Here is a 10042-nt window from a genome sequence, read left to right as displayed (position 1 = left end):
CCCTCTGTTTCTCTAATATCCAGCACACTGTGCACTGTGTGTCTACGCTCCCAGTGTGGATTACTAGAGCTGGTTGTTTAGCAGTACTGGGCTTTCACTCCCTCCCTGCTTCGACTACTTTCTTCTGGCCAGGGAGCTGAGGTGGGGTTGGGGCGCTCAGGTCCTGCCGGGCCACAGCTTGTATCTTACCCCCTTCGTGTGATGCTGAGTTCTCACAGATGTAGATGTAGCCTGGCTGTTGTACTCTATCCACTGGTCTCTCTTTTAGGAATAGTTGCATTTGTTGTATTTTCAGAAATATATGTTTTGGGGAGGAGATTTCCACTGAACTACTCATGCCACCATCTTGGCTCCTCCTCTCCTCAAAATCATTTTAAAGTCTCTCATAGTTTCAGTATCTGTGTCATCTCCATTTAGGTCTGTCATTTGTTTCATCTCCTGATGAATTTTTCTCCTGTTTTTTTTAGGCTTAGAATTTTTGACTGAATACCACACATCTTGTGAACAATACAGATTAATATCATTTACATGTGGCCATTAGTGAGGGGGACTGAGTAAATCTAAGCAGTTGAAACAGGTGTGGATTTTGTTCTTACCTTTTTGGTTCTCCTGGTCTACTCCTACCACATAGTAGCAGATCTCTGCTTGGTATTATGTAGGATCCTAGGCCCAGGAGATTTTCTGCCTCTTCCTAGGGGCAAAAGGCATTTGGATTTATCCCTCCCCCAGAGGCAGTGGATCTTTGCCTGGAGACAGGAAGGTTTTCTCTCTCTCCACCACTGGCTAATGGCTTTTACTCCTGCAGGAGAAAGGTCTGAGGAACTAGGCAGTGTTTCACACTTGTCACCAATATCATTATCAATTATTACTGCATGCCTGGGCCACTCAGAGATCTCTCTGGACAGGCTCCTGGCCCAGTTGTTCTCATGAGCACCTGGTGGAGGCTTATGGAAAGGAACTCCCAAGTGACTATGAACAATTGTCATGTTAGGGCTCCCACTTATTCTAAGCTAGCATTTTAACCCACAATTGGTCTTAAAAATATTCTTTAAATTTTTGTTGATTTCTGTTGGCAGACAATTCTTCCTGGGTCTTCAAATTGCTGATTTGTAAGTAGAGGCACCAACTGTCTTTCTTTTCAGCCTGGGAAGAGATAGCATTTCCCTCTAGAAGACAGGTTTGATCACTGTCCACCATAGCAATGACATTTCCTTCCACCAAAGGGCAGGCATGCTTCATACTCATTATAAAACATTCAGGTTCCCTGAACTCAGAGTTCCTCCTCTGTAATGTACCCACTGCATGTGCAGGTGTCACCTGGCCTTCTTCACCCCATTGTAGGACTGGGAGTCAGGGAACTGGCACAAGTACTAAGACTGATGAATGCTATTACAGTGAGTAATAAAGTCTTTTGTCCCTGATTCAGGAAAATGTGGCAAGCTAACTAACAACTTGCAGGTAGGGTAAAATCTTAAGACTCTTTCCTAGTCTTTGATTTCTTCTTATTTGCTTTAGAGGCAGCCTCCTATTCTCTGCTGGTCAAACAGTTCACATATCCCATCTCTCCTTGAAAGTGTTTATCATTCTGGAATTCAGTTCCTTTGGTTGCCTTCTCTAATGGGTATAATAAAAGTTATGACTATTTTCTCTTGTTAGGACAGGAGTAACATTCTCTTGCAGCTTTCCACATCTTAGCAGAAGCACAGCTCCCAAGGGTATCCCTATTTGACTACTTTCTGTTACCAAGGATGGACACTTACTGATGTGCAAACTCTCACTGTTCAGCTCATAAACATTTAACTAGCTTTTAAAAGAAGCATAAGCTTGGGTGAGGAACTTCAGGAATTCTGAAAAACAGTCCATGAGATATTTGACCACAAGGGATGGAAGCCATGGCCAAGGATGTTTACCTTCCAGCAGAGTGAGGCAGGAGGGGTGAAAGAATCGTGATTTAGGAGAGATGACATATTACACAGAATGTACATATGCACTGGCCACCAAGTACTACTGCAGATAAGGGGAATATTCAGTTACAATACCAGCACCTGGGGACAGACAGAGAGCTTTTGAAGATCTCAAAAAGGGACAGGTGTATGTGGCAGAAACACTTAAAAAGGATACAAAGGACAATTAGAAGACAACAGGTGGTGGTGTGAGGACACCTGCTCCACATTCATACTTTCCTTTCCCTCCACATTCACTCTTACTTTTTCTGGTAAACAGAAACCAGATTTCTTTTTCAATATTTACCTCTTTTACACTGTGGAAGTCTAGCTAGGGTTGCCAATTACAATACCTACTTTTCCCCTTAACCAACTTTTCTAGAACTCCCTGAGTCACTGATTCATGACTGAGCTGTTAGTTCCTGCTACACAGATCCCTTACATGAAAAACTAGAACAGCCTTGGCTCCTGACTTTTCAAAGTATGGCTTAATTTTTTCTTCTAACTTTGTGAATTACCCAATATTCCCATTTTGCTTAAGTTAACCAAAATTGAATCTCTTTTGCTTGCAACCATAGAAACCCAGTTGATACAGGGTAAGAGGTCTATTAAAGGGCATGACAAAGGCCAAAGGAAGCTTTTGAAAATAGGCCTGAAATACAGATACTTTATTTAAAATGATAAAAATAACATGTGTTAATAACTGTCAAAACTGCTGACATGGTACAATGACTAATCCATTTCATGTTTCTGTGTGCTTATAGTTAGCATTTTCTAACTGTTAGGCTGATGATACTTTAATACTACAAAATATATTTAAACTTCACTCATATCCCCCATTAGATATAAAAACATATGAGAATGAAGTAAAATAATACGCAATACATGCTATACAGGAAAAAACTCAACAAGGTGCTTAGCAGCAAATGATATATTAACAAATGAAATACATGCATTTATTGAAATTTAACTGTTTGATTTTTAAAATCCCAGTTATGCAACTCAGTTGAACCAACCAAACAGTGCATGAAGAAAATTTCAAGAACATGATACCCCAGGTAGGTATTAAAAGAGTACAGTGGAGCACCAAGTAGGATATTCTCAACAAATGTCTCAAAAAATTGCATGAAACAAAAATTAAACAACCTGCTACAAACAGATCAACCTGACAAGTAAGTGACTTTGGAATGAAAAATTAATTTTTTGGTTAGTCTTGCCCTCTTGCTACACAGATGAGGCCCTATGGCCCGGGAGACAAACTGACTTGTCCGAAGCTTACTAGGGTAGATTTCATATATGATTCAGATTAGAAGTCACTCTTTTTGTGAGGAAGATAGCAAAATGTTTAATTCCTGTTAGCAATATATGTTAGCCATACAACTTGTTGAATTAGGAGGTTTTAAGATTCTTATATATTTACATGTATTTCTATATATATGAATTATATATTATCATATAATTATATATGATTATTATATATTATAGATAATAGTATATCATATACATATATATCACTCTGAGTCCTTTTTAGGGTTATCGCTTTTTATTTTTTTTAAATATTATAAAATGAATTTATAAAATATGGTCGTGTCCAAATAACGATCAGGATAAGACCACCTGATATTTACCTTTAATATCCAAGATTTTTTCCAAACCTAACTGAGCAGAACCAGGTTCTTCAACAGATTAGCATAACACAGGGTTATTCGACACTGGCACTGCTGACATTTGGGCAGGATAATTCCTTGTTTGTGAGGCTGCCCAGTGCTCTGCAAGGTGTTTAGCAGCATTCCTGGTCTCTACCCACTAGATGCCAGGTGCACCCCAGTGGTTACAATCAAAAATGTTTCTACACTGCAATGTTCCCTGGGGGACAAAGCTGCTCTCTGATTTAAAAAAAAAGTGGTTCTGACATCATGACCACAACAAAACACACACCAACTGTGTGACTCCACTGTGGAGTCAACTGTTATTAAACTAGAGCTACATTTTTATTCTAGTTCAATGTTTATCATGCCTAGAACCAAGTTAATTATACCAGTTTTTGTCTAGAGCTGAGCTATCCAATACAGTAGTCCCTAGTCACACGTAGCTACTGAACACTTGAAATGCAGCTTCTCTGAAATGAACTGTGAGTGTAAAATATGCACTGGACTTTGAAGTCCACAGAAAAAATGAATGTAAAATAGTTGATTATAATTTTATGTTAACTGAGCTATTTGGGGTATACTTACTGGGTGAAATATATTACTGAAATTCTTTTCACCAACTCATTTTTACTTTTTTTTTTAATGTGGCTAACAGAAAATTCTAGATTACATATATGGTTCATATCATATTCCTACTGGATAGCACTGGTCTAGAAACTTGAAATGATTTAGTATTATTTTTAATAAATTGTCTATCAAATAAGCCAAAAAGACTTTGGAAAGTCCTAGTCTTTCCCTATGAAATCAGCTAACTTTTGAGCATCATAACTCTTTATCATCACGCCTAGATGATTTTTCTGCTTCTGTAAACCAATTACTTCTATTCCAGTGCTTTATTCTCAGTGTTTCAATCGGTTCTTTTCTGGTTGATTTATCTTCTTCTTGTTCTTTATCACTCTCCTGCATACCAGTTTCTTTCATACAGCCAGGACCTTTCCCAGTGGGATGTCTAGATGCTGCAGCATCCATCATACTTAGAAAATTATAAGCAGGAAGATGAGGTTTCCATCCCTGAGCAGGTAAAATTGCTAGAAAGAAGATATAATCAAGAGTTAAAGGTGAACAGACATAAAATTATCACACAACTATACTAGAAAATGTTTTACTTTGAAAAATATATTTGTAGGAGTAGAGACTTTATCAGCTTTATTTACCTAAGCAAAACTAGATTTTTTTTGTCATTGTCTAAGAAACAACATATTTGTCATTATCAGCCACTTAAATTTTTGTATTACTTTTGTAAGCTAGTTTATTTTAAATAAAGATTAGTATTAATAGGAAAAAGAGAGAAGGCCCATAATCTCACTGCCACTTAGCCCTCGTTGAGGTCTTAAAAAAACATCAAAAAGTGTAATGAGATTACAGATAGATCAGCACAAGTTAAAATGAAAAAGTCTCCTGCTTCCCTTTCTAAGGAACTGGAACTATTTCTTATCAATCATTCCAGAAAAAATGTTGGGGACATATATTTATTTATTACTTAGACAAGCATTTCTTTATATTTCAAGGCATTTTCTGATTTTTAACTTTTGATTAACATACTTTGTACACACTTGATGAAAACAAGTTCATTTTGTAAAAATTATAGACAAGGAATAATTAAATATTGGTTTGGAATTAAGTATACTATAAAAACAGACTGGATAATTTCTTAGATACACTTCATGGTAACAAATCTTATATCACTTTAAAACATTGGTCATTGGAAGAGGAAAACTATTTAAGCTGATAACATATATGTGAGTAAGTCAGCTAACTTTTCTCCATGGAGTAAACTGTACAATACAATTTCAGAATTTAGTTGCCCTTTAAAAGATTATTTTGAGAAGTAAACTATTTAAGGAAACTTTGTAAAAATAACTTCCAGTGAAAGAATCTCTATACTGTTCCATGAAAAAATTAATAAATGTTCATAAAACACAAACTTGAACATCTCTCATGAGGCAAATATATACCTAAAAGCTTAGGACATTCATATAAATCATAATTCCCTAAGATGGACTAAAGCTCAAATAAAAATCTACATAACTACATATGCAGTATTATCTATATTGTACTTATTAATATAACTGAGCCTGAGGAAATTTTATATGAAATCTTAGTACATGGTACATCAGCAGGGTACTAAATGTAGACTACCCCTGTATTTGATGTTTCAAATCACTGTTCCCAGGTTAGATTCAAAAGTGGCAAACAGACAACACATTTTCTTGAATATAATGAAGATGTAAGAGGTAAGAATTACTATTTGTACTTTAATAATGATACTTTATCTGCATATTGCAAAGATTAAAATATCTTTAAGCACAAATTAAGTCATTGCAAATATTTAGCATACTTAATTTTTAATGTAAACACTGCAGCCTAGTGGTCTCATATGACAAAATGCCTAAAACTGGACATCACAATTCTGCTAATAATTTGCTGAGAGAACTGTATACAAAGGTCTTAATGTTTTCAATTGCAAATAAAACTACTCTTATCATACATGAGTAATAAATACATTATTATCAAGTTAATAATAATAATAGCAAACATTTACTGAGTTTTTACTATGTACCAGGCATTATTCTTTTAATCTTCACAACCCCAGGAGGTAAGTACAATTATTATTCTAGTTTTATTGATGAGAACACCAAGGCCGATGAAGGTCAGGCAGCTTGACCAAAGTTAAATATAAATTTCAAATACAAAGAGCCCATGGTCACAATGTCATGGAAATAGAGATGTGCAGCAAACATGCTTACAGGATCAGACTATGCCAAGAGTAGATGCAGCACCCACTTCTCAGATCTGTCTCCCAAGGAGTGGGAGCAGGTCCTACCAGCACAGAAGACCAGACCCAATAGAAAAGTACTGTTCAGGTCGCTTCTTCACTACTGCAGAAAAACTTCAGAATAGAAGCAGCAATACAAAGACATAATGGAAGCCCCTCAAAGAGTGAGTTGGCAAAGGCATTAACAAAATGGCAGTGGAAGATAGATATATATACCAGACTCTGGGGAAACTCAGAATTCTGATTCTTTCCTCTTGATAATAGTTTGAGTTGAGGAATCAAAGCCTCCAAGGATGTTCCTTGTAGGAAAGGATCTCTATACATGAATAATGGTAATTCTTTAGATTTTACATTTTACAAAGTACATTTACAGACATAATTTGATTTGGTTTTTAAAATAACTGACACAGAATAGGAACTATTATATGTCATTTTATGTTTGTAGAGGAAGAAAGAGACTTGCCTAGGGCCACACAGTGGAGTAATCAATAAGGCTGGGCCGTGAGCGTAGAGTTCTGTGTCTCTGAACATCACGCCTTTCTATAAGCCATTCAGTTTCACAGGTATGCTGGCCCTACCTACATACAATTCTATCTGATTTAGAATCCATGGGGCGTCTGTGTCACAGCTGCTACGAAATGACCACCCGCATTTTATTCTATAAAGGAGCACTGCAGAGAAGTTAATGCAAACTATCTTGAAGAGTTCAAGACCTACAACTGAAAAGACCCCAGCAATGAACTCAGACATGAGTGATCCACAGAAAAGCCCCCTTTCAGATTATGATTTAAACAAAATAATTTAATTAATTTTTCACACCCCCTAGGAAAATGTTAAAGCTAATAAATTACCTAAGAGGACCCAGAATATCCAAAATAATCCGGAAATGAAGAACAAAGCTGGAGGAATCAAACTTCCCAATTTAAAAGCCACTACACAGCTGCAGTTTTCAAGATAATTTGGTACTGGTGTAAGGACAAATACAAAAACATGTACACGAATGTTCACAGCAGAATTATTCATAATAGCCAAAAAGTGGAGGCAACCCGAATATCCATCAACTAATGAAGAAATAAAATGTGGCATACTCATACAATGGAATATTATTCATCCATAAAAAGGAGGAATTACTGATTCAAGTTACATCATCAATGATTCTTGAAAATCTATGTTAAGTGAAGAAGCCAGACAAAAAAAGGCCACATACTGTATGATTGTATTTAATGAAATGTCCAGATTAGGCAAATCCAAAATGATAGAAAGCAAATTAGTGGTTGCCAGGGGTGGAAGGAAGAGATAAGAGGGAGTGATCACTAATGGGTATGGGTTTCTTTTGAGGGTGAGGAAATGTCCTGGAATTCAACAGTGGTAATGGTTGCACAGCCTTGTAAATATACTAAAAATCACTAATTGTATACTTTAAAAGTATAGACTTTATGGTATATTTCGGTATCAAATATAACCACCGATAGGATATTTAAACATGATAACTTAGTTAAAACTGCCTTACTTAACAGAAATGGAGCAGTCCACCCAGCAAAACAGATGTGCTACGATTGACATTTAAAATAAATTCAAGTATCAGATGAAATACACACAAATACACATAATTATAGATTCACACTATGCATGTTGGCTGAGAGACAATGTAACACTGAATTGGAGATCATATACAAGAAATCTATGTATACAAATACATAAATATTTATATCCAGGTACACACTCCTTATTTAAGGGCTCTGTCATGAAATAATGTGAAAATAGTCTAGTTCACCTGGTATTGAATAACAAAATCCTTGGCTAGTACCTTAGCAGACTTTTCATTTCATCAAATTTCACACAATTTCATCAATATGTTAAAAAATTAGGGCATTACATGGTAACTTAAATTTAACTTATAGCAACAGGCCTGCTGCCACCACAACTGGGTATAAGTTAACACATAACATATATTTCATAAGTATAAATTCACATATGTTTTAGAAAAGTGGAGGCTATGACATGTTATAAGCAAGCTTTGTAAATTCTGGTTAAAGGTCTTTTTTCTTGTGGTTCAAAATTCTAGCTCAGAGATCCAGGCTGGAATCTAAGCTTCCTCATTTGCTTGTTAATTATATGACTTTCAACTAGATAACGCTTCTACAGGTAATACTTTTTATGACTCTCGCGAGAATTAAATGAGATAATGCACGTGAATCACTTAGCACTGTGTTAGATACCAAGTAAGCATTTAATAAATGTTAGCTATTATTTAACAAATGTAATACAATTTTAACAAATTTAACAAAATGTAATACAATGGTATTTATCTTCTGTGGAAAATAAGAGCTACCACACAGGAGACTGCCTGATGTACAATGCTATCAGCATATTAACATTTAAGATACTTATAAACATTACAATTCAATTTATTCTAGCATTCATTAGACATAATTCAAGTTTAAAAGTCTACGAAACAAAATACAGAACTGTGTTTAAGTAAAACAAAACTTACTGATAGGACTTTCTAGTCCTGCTTCTAATTTCTTAAGCCATAATAAGAGAGTTTGTGCAGTGACAGACTGGTCTGAGGGAAATGCAAATACTTGGCCCCCTGAGGGCAGGTTCACCACAACAAGAAGAGGAAGGGGAGGCAGAGTGTCAAAGTATGCCTGCAAGATTCCTCTCCCCACAGGAGTATTCTTTCTACAAGAGGGAACATTTGAACATATTAATATTTCTTTCTATAACAAAATTATGAAAATAGTTTATAGAACATTAAATATAGTATCATGCCAGTAAGTGTATTTTATAATAAGATGCCCTGGAAACCAAGAGGCCTGTAACTCTTATATGAGTAATCAGATTCCTAAGTTTCTTTTAACATGTGGTACTGTATTTCTTTCAGGAGAAAGAAGGCAGCCAGTGACAGTTTTAACGGAAAACAGACATAGTTCAAAGGCTTGTCAATAATTAGACTTGATATAATCAATAGGTTCCTTCCAAAGTTTACCCTATTATCTGTTTCACATGGTCAGCTCAAAACTTAAACAGTTACAAACTATAAAATAACAAGATACTTATAATAATTGGTTCTTTTCCAAATAAAACTGGGTCTTTCCAGGTAAGATTCCTCAAGGGAGGAACAACCTAAGACAGGCACAGTCGCAGGGGGGCCATCAGGTGAGAAATCGGGGAACAACAGTGGTGAAGCATAGAACCTCACCCCTTCCCTGTTTTGAGAGAAAGCTTTTGCATCCGTGGATGTTTTATTGCCCTTGTCTAGCTCGGATTAGCACATAGTCTACAGGCACACACATGATCATCTACAATTGCTCTCTTACAACACTAAACTATGTTTTCTACTTTTATTTTGCATCTACCTACCACTTCAGCATTTTATTAAAAATAAAAATAATAATAATAATAAAGGGAGAAATGTGGGATCCACATATAAATCAAGTATAAAAATCAAACGAATATTCATATTTGACCTGATTGTTTATAGTTCATAATGCATGATCAAAACCGAAAGTTTCTGTGATGAATGCCCTTGTACTGTTCACCATGTAAGAACTTATTCACTATGTAAGAATTTGTTCACCATGTAAGAACTTGTTCGTTATGCTTCAGAA

At 35.8% G+C, this 10042-nt stretch overlaps 1 protein-coding gene across 6 annotated transcripts in view; it reads right to left on the bottom strand.

Annotated features, from left to right (window-relative positions):
* Window positions 1–2596: 2596 nt before the first annotated feature.
* TXNDC16 (thioredoxin domain containing 16) overlaps window positions 2597–10042 on the bottom strand; it is a 90644-nt gene continuing 83198 nt past the window's right edge. For all 6 annotated transcript variants that reach the window (XM_073211238.1, XM_073211235.1, XM_073211239.1 and 3 more), the window contains 2 exons: window positions 8923–9113; window positions 2597–4680 (listed from right to left, as the gene is read on the bottom strand). In XM_073211238.1, the coding sequence (XP_073067339.1) occupies window positions 4415–4680; window positions 8923–9113 (457 nt within the window). In that variant the 3' untranslated portion in view covers window positions 2597–4414. The remainder of the gene's footprint in view (window positions 4681–8922; window positions 9114–10042) is intronic.

Source organism: Manis javanica, chromosome 8 (assembly GCF_040802235.1).
Source record: "Manis javanica isolate MJ-LG chromosome 8, MJ_LKY, whole genome shotgun sequence".
Taxonomy (NCBI): Eukaryota; Metazoa; Chordata; class Mammalia; order Pholidota; family Manidae; genus Manis; species Manis javanica.
Note: the sequence above shows the minus strand (reverse complement) of the source record. Positions and strands in the feature narration are given on the sequence as shown.